This window comes from Rhinolophus hipposideros (assembly GCF_964194185.1).
Source record: "Rhinolophus hipposideros genome assembly, chromosome: 10".
In the NCBI taxonomy this organism is placed as follows: Eukaryota; Metazoa; Chordata; class Mammalia; order Chiroptera; family Rhinolophidae; genus Rhinolophus; species Rhinolophus hipposideros.
The window spans coordinates 44,858,856-44,877,211 of NC_138056.1; the positions used below are offsets into that span (position 1 = coordinate 44,858,856).

General features: G+C 37.0%; 1 protein-coding gene and 1 pseudogene across 2 annotated transcripts; both read left to right on the forward strand.

Annotated features, from left to right (window-relative positions):
* Positions 1-4,956: 4,956 nt before the first annotated feature.
* LOC308503828 (olfactory receptor 51I2-like) lies at positions 4,957-5,901 on the forward strand (the record flags this gene model as incomplete). Its single annotated transcript, XM_081063493.1, has 1 exon — positions 4,957-5,901. The coding sequence occupies one exon, from the start codon at positions 4,957-4,959 to the stop codon at positions 5,899-5,901; it is 945 nt and encodes a 314-aa protein (XP_080919619.1).
* Positions 5,902-15,205: 9,304 nt separating this feature from the next.
* On the forward strand, positions 15,206-16,857 carry LOC308503409 (olfactory receptor 51I2-like; annotated as a pseudogene). The gene is made up of 2 exons: positions 15,206-15,241; positions 15,922-16,857. The product of its transcript is annotated as an olfactory receptor 51I2-like (transcript).
* The last annotated feature ends 1,499 nt before the right edge of the window (positions 16,858-18,356 follow it).

An 18,356-nucleotide genomic window follows, 5' to 3' on the forward strand; every position in this document is an offset into this window, starting at 1 on the left:
AAAATTCTTGATGGAGTTGTGGGAACTCCACAACTCTGGGATTATAAACACTGAATATCATTGATGATTATTATGTTTCTATCACCTTCATCTCTAGCCAAGCCTATATTCTGGCTTCTGAAAAGATCTTAAGAGGACCTGGAGTGGTGACTTGGTTTGAGGAAAAAAACCCTAGAGCTGAAGGTAAAGAAGAATGAGTTATATTCCTGGCTTACCATTTACTAGCATTGGGCCCCTTGGCACTCACACTCCTCATCTGCCAGAAGGTCCTTAGGACCCATCCTTGAGCGGAACTCAAGGACCCAGAGGACATGGTGTGGGGGCAGGTAAGCCCTGCTCAGCTGGGAAGAGAGGAGAGGAGGTGTTGCCTTGGCCTTTGCAGGCCTACCTGAATTACCCATGGGGATAGATAGCCCGAGGCGTCCACTGGGAACCCATTGTTAGGAGCCTATGCCTGGCAGGTTTTGGCAGAAGGATATTATGGCTTACCATGGGAGGAGGGCAGACTTGTGGGATTGAGACCGTACCTGTGGGACCTGATATCATCTCTGGGTAGTGTTAGAATTTATTTGAATTGTAGGACACCCAGATGGTGTCTGAGAATTGCTTGGATATGTGAGGAAACTCACCTCCTTAACCTGCCAACACACACACACACACACACACACGGGAATTGGTACCAGACCGTTAGGGTGCTTTGCACATTCTATGGCATAGGAAAGTTTCTCTACAAACAGTTGGCACAGGAGAGAAAAAAAGTATGCGTTGAAATGAAAAACATGCATACTTAATAAAAAAAATCTTCCTAAAACAATAATTAATAAAAAAGTCTTCCTAAAATAAAATGTGAAGGAGAAAGTCCCTCAACAGACAAATATGGAAGATGAAAAACAAGAAAAAGACATGATCAAGAAATAGAATACCAACTCAGAAAAGCAGTAGGACAAATTCCTTAATTTCAGCTTCTTAAGAGAGCTGAGAAGCACCTGATCCAGACAGAGCAAGAGAATAGAGGGCTTCAAGAACGAGTTGCCAAGAAAATTAAAAAGCATTTAACAAAATGCATTCACTGAGCTATATAACACTAGTGCTATTTAGTGTTTCCTTAGGAGTCTCCCAAACAAGAATATTAATTGTTATACTTACTCATCTACACATTCCAATGACTAATGGGAATGAATGACTTGCTTTATAGTTTACTTTTATTAACGTATAGCTGACACCATAAACAGGGCAGAGACTGTTACCTTGTCATACACAAAAAGACAATCATTTTTTCGTATGGGAAAATTTAAAGAGCTCGACTGATGACCAAGGCACAAGAACATAAAATTCAGATAAATCCATGTGTATTGATCAGTGCTTGGATGATTTCCTAACTTTTCCCATGACAGTCAGTGTGACTGAGAAGAACTAGATGTATATTAGGTAATGAACTGAATCCTTTGGCCCGACTTGTGTATGAGTGGAATTGCTAAAAAGCGACTGCATTTACAGCTTGGTTAGTCTCAGACAAATATTAGGTACCTGAGAAGTTCTTTCTAAACCCAACTTCTTTTACTCTCCTCCCAATCTGTTCAAGTATGTTTCCTGTTACTAATCACTATTCCTTTCTGCTTATATCTGCTAGTGTTTTCTTAGAAACGAGTTGTGCTAACTTGTCAAGAAGTTATTCTCATTGTGTTGTACACTTAGATCAATATCATTCCCAATTGTTTTACTTTCAGGACCCAATATTTGGGATTTAAACATAATCATTACCATCTATTAAGTGTTATATGGCAGCCGATGGCTAAATGCCTTCTATGCCTTAGATTGTTTAACCCATCCCAATCATTCTATGATGTAAGTATGACTATAGCCCATTTAATAGGTGTGTGTTGGTTAGAAAATTTCTCCAGGCAAGTGGTGAGTCTCAGACTTAAGCTCAGGTTCATCTAGCTCAAAACATTATCAGCTAATCCTTATTACTTATGCTGTCTTCCTAGCAGGTGTTCAATACACATATACGAAAAAAGTAGCATAGTGCAGTGCTCTTAACACCTTCTTAACCAGGATAAATGCTTTCTATAGTTTGACCTAGAATTACACTGTGTGTATGGTCAGTCACAGTGTACCAGTGCTTCTTAAACATACTTGGGGTGAATTTCATGGATGATCCAGGTGAGAATTTCACATGTTCTAATACATTCAAATGTTGAAATTAATTTACATGTGACTTAAGCACTGTTTATAGGATTCAGCATTTCTTGTGGATGTTGGCCATACACATATAATAGAAAGGCCATAAGCTAAATTGGAAGACCTAGAGTTAAATATTCTGCCACAAATAAGCTGTATAAATTTGAGGTGTCTTTTTTTCTTTCTAGGCTCTAATGATGTCTTCTATAAAATGAGGGGCTAGATAGGATATTCTCACAGGTCCTTTCCAGTTCTGATCATCCCTACTCCTGTAGGAATGAGTGATGAAACACTAAATCAGACAGGTGTGGAGCACTGTAGATGCTTGGTATTTTCACCAGTCTGTGAGCTCCTGAGCTGATATAAACTCAAGGGACTTCCTGGATGCAGCCTTATATTGCTCAGGACCAGTCAGTTGGCAGAAGTAACTGGGGGCTGAGGGCAGGGCATGCAGGACCTCCATTATTGCTCTTTCTTCCTCTGCACCTTCCACGTATAGGGCTCTCCCAGGTAGGTAAGTTGGAGTGTCAGAAACTCCAGAATCAGGACCTACGGCAGTGTGCCTCTAGTTTAGATATCCTGAGTGCTATAATGTGACAATCTGAAGGAGAAAATGCTGTCCTTAATCTGAGTTAGACTTTTTCCCCCTGCCTGTTTTCACCTTTATCACTTTCCCAGTTCTACACTTTCTATCTGTTGCTCTTGCTCTCTGAAATCTAGCAATGCTTTCTGCTTCAGAGATTATTTTCCCAGCAGGGACACCCCATCAATTTAAATGCCTTGGTGTGAATAAGTACCCTACACTTTTCTCAGAATAATGTGGTATAAGTGGGGTAACATAAAAAGCCACTGGCTGCTTTGGGAGCCACTTGGCAGGACCTTACTTCGTGTTAACAGACTCCAAATCAAGGGCGTCTGCATACTGCATACAGAGGCAAACAAAAACATTTATGAAGTGTTTTCAGGTAAGAGAAACAAAGGGGTCCTAAGAATATTGAATGGAGAAAAAATGCATTCTGAAAAGAAAGGACAGAGGAGTTGTGAGGCAGATGGAGGAGCAAAAGCAGATGAAAGGCTGGAGGTGAGGGTGAAGGGCAGGCTTTAGAACTCAGAGTTGCAAAGTCTTTGGGCCTAAGAGTTTTCACAACTGTCTACTTTGGGATCTTCACAACCTCTTAAGCCAAGTTTCTTAACATATCCAGCTTACAACAAAGACAGCCAAAACCCAGAAGGGATCAGTAACTTATTGAGTACATCTCCTGTTTAAGATCTTGCACTAAGCACGGCAGGGATTCAAACAACAAATGTGTCAGTGCTGAGTTCTTGGAGCTGGTGAGTTAGAAGGAAAGATTGGACTCACAGCTATAATGCAGGGCAGGTGGAGAAACAGGTACAGAAGGAGATGCAAACCTATCGCTGTGAGAATATTTGGGGAGATCTTACCTCTGCTGGCAGTGACCAGCCACATTTCCATGGAGGAGGGCATCATTGATCCTGGGGTCAGGCAGGTGGATGGAATGGGCATGGTCACACCTTCTGGGCAAACTCCAGGAGCTGGGGAGCGGCTGTTCATGTTTAGATGACAGAAAATAGATCTACCTGGATATCGTGAGGTACAAAGAAGGAAAGTTTGAGATTTGAGACCAGAAATATTGATTTAGTTTTGACCACAGAGGGCTTTTAATCTAGGCTAGTGAGTTTGGATTTGATCCTTTGGTAATGTGGGAGCATTCAAGGTTTCTAATCACAAAAATGCCACTTTAGAATTTGCCTTTAGAAAATATTAGTCCTACTCCAAATTAGAAAATGAAATAGATCGAAGCATGAGAATTGTTAGGAGGCTGTTATTATGGTACAGGAATGCAATTTCTTGGGTCTGAAGTGTGAGGCACAGGTGAAAGAAAATATAGAAAGGTGCTGACAGAGGCACTTTGGGGTCAGTGTTTTCATTAATTCCTACCTGCTTTAGTGTAATACATAAAGGAAAGAAAGCAAAAGTGATGATCGAATCTCAATCTTAAGCATAATAATGGTATTATTCACAGAGGTGGAGGACACAGGTGAGAAGCAATTTTATGTTATAGAGAAATGATTATTAATCCAGTGACTTTCAGGAGTGATGTGCTGAAGAAATGTTTAAGAAATGACTTTCAGTAAATTAAATTATACAGGGGAAAAAGTGATGCCATAAGCTAAATGGATACAATGAAAAGATGAATAGAAAGATAGGAGTCAAGCGCATTTTGATGAACATTTGGAAGGTTATTTCTATGTATGGATATCTTTCTGTCCATCTATCTTCTGTCTGAATGAATGTATGGAATAAATAACTGAGAGACTACAAAAGCTGGGGAGTCAGCATGTGAAATTGAAAAGTTTATGGTTTGATGAATAAGTAGAATGTTTAGAAGGAGGACAGGATAGTCAAGAAAGCAGTGATCAGGAGAGTTTTGTCTCATGTCTTTAACCAAATGATGCCCATAGATTGATAAAGAAAAGAGTTCATAGCTTTAAACATGAGAAAGAGCATGGTGGCAATAGACAACATAACCAGTTCAGGCAGCTGGATGTAAGAAAAGTCAGACAAATCCAGAAATCTTGGTGACAATGAGAGGCAAGGATGAGTGATTTGCTGAATAAAATTGAGTAATGCCATTAAGTGAAAGGCTGGATGGTGTATAAGAGCCTTAAAATATTAGGTCTAGGCCATGGATAAAACTATGTTTTGTCTTCTTTACAGGAGAGTGGTCTTACAATCTAAACATTCATCCCAGCATGGGAGATAACCCCCACAACAGCTCAGAATTGCCTTCTTTCATCCTGACAGGGCTCCCAGGGCTGCAGACTTCCAAACACTGGGTGTTTCTGCTCCTTGGTACCTTCTACGTTGTCTCCATTGTGGGCAATGCCCTTATCCTTTTCATTATCAAGGAGGAGCAGAGCTTGCATCAACCTATGTACTATTTCCTGTCCCTGCTTTCACTTAATGACTTAGGTGTGTCTTTTTCCACGCTGCCCACGGTGCTGGCCACATTTTGCTTTTATTTACGGAAGATCAGCTTTGATTCTTGCATGGCTCAAATGTTCTTTATTCATCTCTTTTCCTTCACGGAGTCTGGAATCCTACTAGTTATGAGCTTTGACCGTTATGTAGCCATCTGTAACCCGTTGCGCTATGCCACAGTGCTCACTGATGCCCATGTGGCATGCATGGGCATGTTTGTTATCATCCGCAGTTTCTGCATGGTTTTCCCACTGCCTTTCCTTCTGAAGAGGTTGCCTTTCTGCAAGGCCAATGTACTCTCCCATGCCTACTGCCTGCATCCAGATCTGATCCGCCTGCCCTGTGGCGACATCACCATCAATAATATTTTTGGTCTGTTCATCGTTATCTCTACCTTTGGCCTGGATTCTCTACTCATTCTCCTCTCCTATGTGCTCATACTACGCTCTGTAATTGCCATTGCATCTCGGGAGGAACGGTTAAAGACACTCAACACGTGTGTGTCACATATGTCTGCTGTGCTCATCTTCTATGTGCCGATGGTTGGTGTGTCCATGGCAGCTCGCTACGGGAGGCATGCCCCTCTGTATGTGCACACACTCATGTCCCTCATTTATCTTTTTGTTCCTCCAACACTCAACCCTGTCATCTATTCCATCAAAACCAAAGAGATTCGTCGGAGGCTATGCAAAATACTACTGAGAACCAAGTCTTAAGCAGTAATCATGTTGAAAGGCCAAGAGTCAGAGGATATTTATTGTTACTCCACAAATTTGAGTTTTTAAGACATTTTGACCAGGCTTTTTAAATTCCCTTTGGGACACTACCTTACTTTTAGAATTTCTGCCACCAGATGTTTAATGATATCCTGGAACTACCTAGGACTCCAGCCAAAAGGTTTTGGCGAGGTAAATAAACTAGGTCATAATTATAGCAAAAAATATTTGCTCAATTTTTCTCTTTTTTAATCAGAAAAATGTACATTCTCATAATAAGTCCCTAAATTTTTCACAATATATTTCTATTATCCTTGTTTAAAGTGAATCATCACAAAGGAATTTATTACCATGCCACCATGGGTAAAAGATTCTTTTCCCCAATATTAAGGCAAAGTCAGTTGTATTTTCAATTCTTTGAGGAACTCCCATACTAGTTCCCATAGTGGATATACTATTTTACATTCCCATCAACATTGTGCAGGGTCCAGATTCCTCCACATCCTCACCAACACTTGTTATCTTTTGTTTTCTTGATAATAGCCATCTTGACTGGTTTGAAGTGAAATTTTTGTGATTTCAATATGCAGTTCCTTGATAATAGAGACATTGAGCATTTTTTCATAGATCTGTTGGCCATTTGTATGTCTTCTTTGAAGAAATGGCTATTTAACTCCTTAGCCCATTTTAAAATCAGCTTATTTATTCTTTTGTTATTGAATTATAAAAGTTTCTTATATATTTTGGAGATTGACCCTGTATCAGATAGATGGCTTGCAAATATTTTCTTCCATTTCATAATTTGCCTTAATACTCTGTTGATTGTTTTATTTGCTGTGAAGAAGGTTTTCAGTTTCATGCAGTCCCACTTGTTTATTTTTGTTTTTGTTGCCTGTGCTTTTGATGTCCATATTCCGTGTTTCCCCAAAAATAAGACCTAGTCGGACAATCAGCTCTAATGCATTTTTTGGAGCAAAAATTAATGTAAGACCCAGTCTTATTTTACTATAATACAAGACTGAATCTATAACATAATATAATATAATGTAATATAATGTAATGTAATGTAATGTAACATAATGTAATGTAATATAATATGTAATACCAGGTCTTATATTAATTTTTGCTCTGAAAGACACAGTAGAGCTGATTGTCCGGCTAGGTCTTATATTCGGGGAAACAGGGTCACATGACCCAGTAATGTCACTTTTGGGTATTTATCCAAAAGAAATTAAATCAGTATCTCAGAGAAATATTAGCACTCCCACGTTCATTGCAGCACTATTCATAATAGCCAAGATGAAGAAACAACCTAAATGTCCACCAGTCAATAAATGGATAAAGAAAATGTAGCATGTATATACAATAGAATACTATTCGGCCTTAAAAAAGAAGAAAATTCTGCAATATGCAACAACATGGATGGATCTTGAGGACATTATGCTAAGTGAAATAAGCCAGTCAGAGGAAGACAAACATTGGATGGTTTTGCTTCATATGAGGTACAGAAAATGGTCAAATTCATAGAATCAAAAAGTGAAATGATGATTGCCAAGGGCTTGGCAGAAGGTGAAATGAGTAGTTACTAATCAATGGGCATAAAGTTGCAATTAAGCAAGGTGGATAAGCTGTTGAGGTCTGCTGTACAACATTGTACTCGTAGTAAACAATAATGTATAGTTCACTTACAAATTTGTTAAGAGGGTAGCTCTCATGTCGTGTTCTTAGCACAATAAAAAAGTAAAATAAAATAATTATGTTAAAAGAATATTAGTTAAAATTACACACACACACACACACACACACACACACAGACACATACACCCCAGGGAGACAAAAAATGTATATAAGTGAACACTTTGGTCAACGTTGCTCAAGCAGTAGTTTGCTGTAATCAGAACTGTTTGGATGCTGATGGTAACCACTTTGAGCACCCCTTGTAATTGCAGAAATTAAGCGTGACTTGTATTCATCTTTTGTTGTCGGTATATATTGAGTATTACAATTTTAATAGTTTATTTCCTTTCTTAAAGTGTATATATATTTTTTGGCACTCTGTGTGTATGTATTTATATATATATATATATATAACATATATATGATACAATAAGTATAGCTATGCATGTCAGTATTTATTTCAAGTTAGAACACTGTTCACCCCACTTTTACTATGAGATAAATATAGTTGCATAGAAATTTTATTAAATAATCTAACTTTCAGTAATAATAACATTTGGTAAATTTGGGTAGTATTTTTATGGAAAACAAACAAGGGAAAGTTAAGAAATTAAGTATTCAATTTAGGACACTATAAAAGAATAAAATACTATATAAAATAATTGAAAATAGTTAAAATAAAAGATGTGAATGAATGTAAATAGGAAAGAGTGAAAATAATCCAATAACTAATCCTTTAACAAGCTAACCGAATAGACCAACCTTTGGAAAATCTAATCAAATGGAAAATAAAACTTAAACATCATATATAATAATAGATTAGAGTTATTTTTAAAATGATAGTAGAATGTTCTACAAGTAATTTGAAATCTTGAATAAACTGCTATTTTGGGAAAATTATAAAGTGTAAATAAAAGAATTCACTGATAATTGAGCAAGAAATTGAAAGTTAACAGTTATACTCCCACCATTTCCAACATATCTTTTTACTTGCTACCCCACAAATTTCAAGAAACAGGTCATTCTTCTTATATGCAGAGGAAAGGAAAGGAAAGGAAAAAACTGTATTAAAATTGCAATACTCAATATATACGGACAACAAAAGACGAATACAAGTCACAAGTGACTTATGCAGTTACAAGAGCTGCTCAAAGTGGTTACCATCAGTGTAATTTTAATAGTTTTTTCCTTTCTTAAAATGTGTATACATTTTTTTGGCACCCTCTGTATTTTAAACCATAAATAAAATTGGAAAGCTATGTAAAAGGGCAAATATAATCTGTATAAGCAATACAGAAAAATCTGTATCAGCAAAAATTCTATAGATTAAATACAGTAATGGAAATATATGAAAAGACAGTGGAAAGTTTGTGAACTTAATTGTCTGACCTCCATATGTGTAATTACTAAAAATTGTGAACATAGTTAAGCAATACAGACAAAGAATAATTGACATATATCCTAGGATTTTAAAAAACTGTTTTTTCAGAAAATTTTCAATCACCTTCATCATATTAATAAGCAAAATAATGAAAAATATGTGTAAACAGTAGTAGAGACCAGAGAAGATATCTAATGAAAAAAAAAATCCATCCTATATAAAAAATTAAAAAGTTTCTGTATATTTTCTTAATGTATTAGATCATATACTTTCTGGTTAAAATAAGAGAAAAATAATTTTGTCATTTTGGCTATTATTATTTACCATTTTTTAGAAGAACCTTTGAGTAATGCAACAAAATGTGAGATAGAAAGGAGCTATTTTATCTTATCCTTTTACCTGTAATTGGATATTAAATCCTGACAACTCTAATTAGACTTTGGCTTATCCAATCGTTGCCTCTACCTCACCAGTGCTGCCTTCTTTTGGCCCTTCATTATCACCCCTCACCTTGGCAATATCTCCAAAATGATCTGATTGTTCCCCATTTTTGTCTTTCAGTTATCCATGCTATAGCCAGAATGATCTTCCTAAAGAATCTACCTGGTTATAAAACACCCATAGTCTTGAATGACTCCTACTGCTTAAGGATAAAGTCCAAAACCCTTAACATGTCTCTTAATAATATTACCATTGAATCCATCTCTTATATCTACAATCTCAGGCCCCTGCCCCCCCTCAAAAAAAACAAAATTGTCCCAGCCATATAGAACTGCATGTAATTCCTGAACAAACTGGCTGCTTTACGCTTCTATATTTTTGTTCTGATAGCCTTTGTTTTGAATGTCCATTTTTATCTGCCTGGAAACTGCTATCATTTTAATTATTCATCTAAAACTAATTTTTAGACAGATACCATGAGCCAGACACTGGCTCAGCATTTTTAGCACTTTCTTTACTACCTGCCTTCCATCTCCCTGGTCCCCTCAGCTCCAACAGTGGTATAATAGATATTTTATTATTTTTAGGTATTTGTAATGTATTTGTGTAGAATTATACCACAACACCTAGATACCATTCTTCCCTTCTCTGTACATGAGCTCCTTATTTTATTCATAAGCTTCTTGAATGAATGGATGTTTTTTAATAGAAAGAGTGTAAACTTTGTGCAACATAGATTTTAGGTTTGGAAAAATCCCAGTCTCTCTGAGCCTCAACTTACTGATATATAAAATTGCTACAAAAATAACCAGATTGTTGTGTTTTAATAAAGTTTAGAGATAATGTATGTAAGATAATAATATATGTAAAGTGGTTGGTACATTGCTTGGCATATAATAAGTACTTAATAAGGAAAACTTTTATTTTATGATCACCAAATTATCGTCAGGACTTAACAATATTCAAATTAAATAATAGATGTCAATAAATACTTATGGATTGGATAAATGAATGAATGCAACCATATTTGCAAGTAATGTAATTTGTGAATCAAGAAAACTTAAAGAGAGTTTAAAGGGAAGGGTTACCAAAAATTGAGAAAATTTGCCAAATGTAACACAATAACACAAAACTAGTACTTTCAAAAATAAGGCAAATATTTTAATTACTAAATATTTAAATTATGAAACTTAAACAATTAATGCATCTCAGTAATATTTTAATGAGACATTTTATGGAATAAAACTTCAAGTATTATTGATAGGTTAGAAATAAACTTGAATTAATGGTTACAAATGCATGTGCTTTGGTGGAAGATTAAACAAATAGTGAAGGTGTCATTTTTTCCAAATTCAGTTTACTTAATTCTGAATATTTTTCAGAATACAGCAACATGATTTTAAAGTTAATTTAGAATTACTGTACAATTGAGTTACCCTCCCTCAAAAGTACTAAGAAGGTAAGAAATGGGGCAGGAATAGAGTAGACCTCTCATATGCTAAAACATAAAGAACTCCCCTCCCCGCGCAAAGTTATACTAATTAAAATAGAGGATATGGCTACAACAACAGATTTCTAGCATAAGATAGCTTAGAAGAATGTATAAACCACTGTAAAGTTGTATTTCAAATAAAACATTTTCCAAGTAATATTTCTAGCATGCTGACAACTTTTTTCTTGGTAAAAACACTAACATGTAATATTATTTTTAAATATTCATACATTTGCACAGATAAAGTATTTGGAAGCATTAGCAGAAATTTTACTTGTAGTTGTCTAATTAGTGAGAATTAGAAAGTTTCATTTTCTGTTTACTTGTATTTTCTACTTTTCTATAAAACATACACATCATGTTTTAAATAAAATGGGCTGGGGTGGGGAGAGAGATGCAAGCAAATGAATAATCTGAGCAGTCCTAGAAGGTGAGCCTCACAGGGGAGCAGTTTGAGTGTTGGTACTGCAGCTGGCTCCCCATAGAGGTGCTTTCCAAGTGTTCAACTCAAGGAATAAGCATTTGCTTTTCTTAAGGGAGCCATTCTTTTCCAGATGTGGCTAAGAGCTGTGGAGGACAAATATCACTATTCTGGTTCCCAAGAGACTCATCTCATCTAGTGCATATCAGGAACACATCAAACTTTCACTCCCCACATCCCACTTCACCAGAAGCCTGTGCCAACCAGAATGTTTATCTTGTAATCAAAGGATAATATCAGATAATTAGCTTAAAACAAAATAACAGGATATTTATCTATGGCAGACCTGATGCTAAGACTCATCCCACTTGATCTATTCATTCAACTGGGCTAGCTACACCAGTCATTTAAGATCTATAACGCTCATTTTACTAGCTACAAAGTAATATTAATGACAACATTTCTTGATGTCTTAATATGTGCTAGTCAAAGTTCAAAGTTTATTTTATTTTTAAAAACATCATTAGCTCCTATCAGTAGGCCAATGATGTAGGCAAAATTATTATTTTTGTTTTACAAGTGAAGACACTGGGGCACAAAGAGAGCAAGTTGAGGAGCAGGACGTGAACCCAGTCTCTCTCTGAAGTTCATGACTAGCGTGATTTTGAGCTGGTGACATGACTTTGAAAACTTTTGCAAATCTTGTCTTTTCTCTTATTGCCTTCTACAGATAAACATATTTAACAATGATGGCCTAGTTTGGGCTGTAGATCTGTAAGATACTAAATCATGAAGGAAGCTCATCCATTCATTCAGTAGCTATTAACTGAGTACTCATGATGTGCCAGGCACCATGTTACATACTGAAAGAATTTAAGGAGCATAAGGCAGAGAGGTACCTACCCTCTTAACTCACAATGTTGGCACACAGCACAATGGTTAAGAGTACCTAGATTCAAATGCTCGTTTTACCACTTACATTTTTTGTGACTTTGGAAAAGTTATTTAACTCACTGTGCTTCAGTTTCCTTATATACAAAACATAGATAATAGGGGTACCTATTTCATAAGGCTGTTGTAAAGTTTAAATGACTTAGTGAGGTTGACCAATACATAAAATGCTCTATAAGTATATATGAATGTTATTAATGAGGGGAAATAGTTATAATCCAGTGAGATAAGATGCCATGATTACTATCTATGTAGCCCCAAGAAGGGCTAACACAGCCTATTGGGCCAAAAATTTCTCTAGTGAACATTGGCTTATATTAATAAAGGCAGAAAAGTGAATCAGATACTTTACAAAGATTCTGTCTTGTTAGAAATGAAAACATGGCTTAGATTAGGAAAAACATTGTAAAAAAACAATTTTAAGTAAACACCTAAGTGTGGGCCATTCTGCACTGTGGGGCTAGATACACTGACAACAAAAGCTTAGGTTGAATAGGTGTGCTCATGTCATATGTACCTTAACATGTGATTCACCAAATGCTGTGGTAACCCATTTTTTCAGGCACTTATGGAAAGAATGCTGATGCTGTTATGTTGATGGGGTCAGTTATGACAAAAATTTAGTTACATACTTGCTATTTGCTAAACATTGTACTGAATGAATTGAGCATATTAAAGAATAAGAAAGACATAGACTCATCTTTCTTGGAACTTATGTAGTAATTGTAGTAGAAGAGAGGCATGGAATAAATAATTTATTGTTTATATTAAGTCACTTAATCACAACCCTGTAAGTTCTAGAAAAGAACAATGGAGAATGTTATATAAGCATTTATTAGGCTAGACGGTTATGGGAATTGATCATAATGCAGTTAAGCTAAGAGCTAATGGATAAGAATCTAGCCAGAAGAAGGGAAGGTGAATGGGGGAAAAGCTTCTATGACATGGGAAATGGCATTTGTGAAAGCCACGAGGAAGGAGTAAACCTTACATATTAAAGGAACTGAAAGTTCATTACAGTTGCAATAGAAAGAACACAAGGGAAATGGCTCAAGATAAAGTTCAAATGGAAGTCAGTGTCATAACACAGGGTCCTCTGGTCCACATAAAAATTTGGACTTTACCGTAATAGTAATGGAAATAATATGATGTAATTATACTTAAAATATTTTTGTAATTTGGAAAGTGAATTGGAAGAGTTGTGATATAACAGCTGCCTTCCTTTTAAACTTGCTGTGAGAGTCAGAGGGTCTGGGGTTTAATCCAGCTCTACTTTTATCTTACTGATAGATTATTTCTGGGCCTCATGTCCTCTTCTATAAAATGAAGGACAATCCAGTTCTAACACAAAGTCTTTGAAACTTCTTAGGCGGAAAACTGCCAGGTCACAGAAGAGCCATATATCCAAGATTTTTTACATTCCCTGATACCCCAGCCACTTCTGAGCCCTGAGGCTTATGGGACCCAGGGGACTCTTAAGAGGCAGTTTTACAGTTCAGGGCATGGAGGGGTGGAGGCTGGCAAGGAGGTTTTGTGCAGAGTGTGCAGAGTTCTTGGTATTTCTCCCCTAGTAACACTTCACCTACCTCTCTTCTCCTATCTACCAGAGCTGCCATGGAACTTCAGCTCTAATCTCATAGAGGTCTGTAGAAACCTCATTCATAGCTTCAAAATCTTGAAGTGATTAGGGTACAAATATTTGAAGGAACTCATAATACCTTCTTTCTAAGATAGTTTATTTAATCAATACACATATTTATTGATTAGAACTAGAACTGGTAATATCAGTTCTAGTCCCAGGGCTCTATGCCCAGCAACTTGACCAAACACTGAGGATAAAATAAGAAGAAAAACATACAATTATGGGAACTTGTAATTTATTGGAGGAGAAAGATGTTAATCAAATAACCAAACATATATAATAATTCACTATAATTCTGAAATGCGATAAAAGTCATGAAGAAAAATATGTATGAGGATATACAACAGGGATATACAACCATGAGCAGAGATTTAATGAATGATTAGAATAATTGGAAGCTAAGTTCCCAGGTAGTGCTATCTGCCATAGTAAGGATGCTTGAATTCTATTAAAATGTTATTTCAAAATGTTTCACCATTGGAAGATTTTCAGTAGAGTGTGACATCATTTTATTTATATTATAAATAAATAATTTGGCTGCTTTGTGGAGAATGAATTAGAGAGGGGCATGACACTAAGCTGGGCAATCAGCAAGAAAGGTCATATAGAAATCCTAGTTAAAGATGCTGAGAGTGGATTACAGTTGGAGGTGAACTAGAGAGGAGAGCCAATATTAAGTATATTTTGGAAAGGTGGTAATAGATTAATTAGATCTGGGAATGGGAGGGAGTCAGAGATGTCTCCTAGACTTTTCTGGTTTGAGCACATGGATAGATGTTGGTGGATTTTTATGAGATGATAAATATTGGAGAGGATCAAGTATGGTGACTAACAAAAAGTTCAACATTGCATTTATTATGTTTGGGATTCTGATGAGATATTTCGATTGATAGTCCAATAGGTAGTTGTTACTTGAATCTATAGCTAGAAGAGAAGTCTGAGCTAGAAACACATTTGGGATCATTGACACACAGAGGAGAGATTAGAAGGACATTATTAGTGGAAAATAATTTTGAAGATATTAACTATGAAAGAGAGCAGAGAAATGAGTGAATACTAGACTACGTGGAGGCAATTAAGAGGGTTTTGTTGTTGTTTGTTTCCTATGGTGGTAAATCCTGAAATGAATCCTCAATAAAGAAGTTGTTGTGAGGTGGGACATATATGAAGCTCATAAAAATGATGTAGACCTCTCATTTTCAAATGTGGTTGCCTATTACAATCACTTGGGAAATTAAAAAAAAAACCAACTGATTCTTGAGTCTCACTGCAAGAGATTTTGATTTAATTGGCATGAACATGACTCAGGCAAAGGAGGTTCTTAAAGCTCTTCAGGTGACTCTAACATATAGTCCAGTTTGAGAATCCTTAATCTAAACAGAGAAAATACATGTAAATATGCTGGAGAGAAAAACCAAGAGCAATCAGGAGTAGAGGAGTATGAGATTCTGGACCCTTGGTGTGTAAGGGAGGAAATCAAGCAACAAAGAGTGGATGAAGAGCTTCAGTGATGCTTGAGGGCAGGCAAGAGAGGAGACAGTTCAGAATACAGACAAAAATGTCATTACTTGTACAAGAGGGAATGCTTTAGTAAGTGGAGAGTATTAAGGAAAGTGCATGGAGAACATACTGTATTTTGCTTCTTGAAGAAGATAGTGGCTAAGAATTGGTAGAGAAAAATGGCAAAACCATTTTCTACCACTGGAGAAAGATTTGAATCTTTCTGTAAAAAATGCAGAGACAGAAAACATAAGAGATAATGTCCAAAAAAAGAGTCAAAGGATTTTTGTAGGAAAGGAGTCGGAGGCCATGACCCATTTGTAGATATGCTCATAATGCAGAAGGCCTGAGGTATAATCGATGACCCCTAACCTGCTCCTTCCTTACACTTTCATTATCTTTGGTATGGAATATAAGTGTCATTGTCCCTTCCATCCTGAGAACAGTGGCCATTCCTAGTCTTCAAGTCTTCCACTATCTGACCTCACTTCACTCTTGTTGTATTTCCCTAAAAGCCACTCAGGGACCCTCATGAAAATTTTGGAACCAACATCTCAAGCACTACCAGCTTCACACTAACAGCCTTCCCAGAGATAAGGGCTTGGAGCTGCCATCCTCTTGCTGCTTTATTCGATATCCATTTTAGGAAACATCTTAATTCTCTTCACACAGGAGGAGCAGAGCTTGCACCAGCCAATGTACTACTTCCTGTCTTTGTTGTCTGTTAATAACCCGAGTGTGTTCTTTTCTACATTGCCCACTGTGCTGGCTGCCTTGTGCTTTTAGGCCCCAGAGACTGCCTTTGATGCTTGCCTGACCCAGATGTTCTTCATATATTTTTTCTCCTGGGCAGAGGCTGGGATCTTGCTAGCCATGACTTTTGACTGCTATGTGGCCATCTGTATCCCCTTGCATTGTTCTACTGTGCTCACTGATACCCAAGTGGCTCAAATGGGCATAGCCATCATCATCTGTAGCTTCTGCATGGTCTTCCCACTGCTTTTCCTTCTGAAGAGGCTGCCCTTTTGTAAGGCCAACATACTGAACTATTCCCACTGCTTGCACCGGACCTGATCTGCCTGCCCTGTGGAGACACCACCATCAACAGCATGTATGGCCTGTTCATTGTCATCTCTGCCTTTTGTGTAGACTCAGTGCTCATCCTCCTTTCCTAGTGCTCACACTGCATTGTGTGTTGTCCATTGCCTCCCAGGAGGAAAGGCTGAAGATACTCAACTTGTGTGTGTCACATATCTGTGCTGTGCTCATCTTTTATGTGTCCATGGTTGGTGTGGCCATGGCTCATCAGTTTGGGAAGCATTCCCCTGAGTATGTGCAAAAGTTCATGTTCCTCGTTGATGTGTTTGTTCCGCAAATGCTCAACCCAATTATCTAAGACTAAGGAAATTCGTAAAAGGCTGCACAAGAGGTTATTGCCACACCATCTGTGACTGGGGAGATACCTTCTGGAAAGCCAGGTACCCTAGGAGTTTGTTGTTATTGCTGATTTTTTGGTGTACTAAGCTAGGCATTTGCAGGATTTCAATCTCGTTATATGTATAGGCCTATGATTGGGTAACTGCCATTAGTTTTATGGTATAACCTGGCCATAACCCATAACTCAAAACATCAAGCTACCTTACATTGTATTTAAATATGTCACAGGTTGCCACAAATAACTTCTCACAGACCTAACAAGGAAGTGGGTCTCCAATTCGACCCTTTTATTTGTCCCAATATACTAGCAACATCTATGCTTTCAAGTAAATCTCAAAAACAGACAAAAACTAATGCATACATATAAACCACATTATGGCTGGGGATTATATTTTTTGAGATTATAGTTTTTACCAATACTTTTTAAAGGAGTAATCGTTTTGACTATCTTTAAACTTAGAAAATTAAAGATACACAAAGCTGTGACTAACTTTACATTTTTGAAATAATTTAGAGTTTTCTGAGTTGTATAAAATAGGACATATGTGCTTGCCATATTGACTTTGTACTATAAACATGTAACACTGAAACCCCCAAGTTTGAAACCAGAAGAAAAGTTTTATGAAAAGATAAAGCACATGTTGCCGTCTCTCATACATGACTTCGGAGAATTAACTTTCTTCTAGGGAGTTAGTGAGCACTCTAACTCAAAAGCTAATAGATAATACTGATTGATGGTGGGCTGAGTCTGCTTTAGAGGCATTGGGAATTTGACCCATAATTTGCTGGAATATGCATTGTCATGGCCTGTAGTAAGCACAGGCCTGGAGACTCCAAGACTGGAGTCTTCAGCATATGCTAGAGCAGAGGAGAGGTAGTTGAAGGATATCAGGAAATTCACAGAGCATAATCCCTGGAGAGTACCAGCGATGAACAGAAAGGAATCTTCTGCAAATTTATGCAAAGCACACACAACACAGACCATGCAGCCTTGCAGACACTTGGCCACAATAAGTACAATGGTGTGGGGACTTTCACTGGGCAGTGGACAGGCCATGGCATAATTCAACACCGTTGGATAATTGGGAAAAGCAGACACTGGGGCAAAAAATGTACCTTTTTTTTTTTTTTTTTAAAGAAACATTCCTTTCCCTGTTTTTTTCTCATAAGATCATGAAATAACTTTCCTTAAAAAGAAAGCCATAGGGACTGAGTGACATGATCATGTCCTAAACATAGCAATGATATAGATATAAATCTCCTGTGGACACCACCTGAGTGCCAAATGAACCAACCGTTACAAAAAACAAAACAGAATAGAAGCCTAGAGATAACATCTTCAACAAAATTAGGTGACAGGGAAATCTCAAGTATCCTAGAACAAGGTAGGTTTAGCCAAACCAAAGTAGGTTTAGCCAAACAAGATTAGAAATTGTGTGGTAGGAAGCAGCGTAGTGAAAGGAATAACAAAATTTACTCCAATAAGAAATTTCAACTAAAAACCCCACAAAAA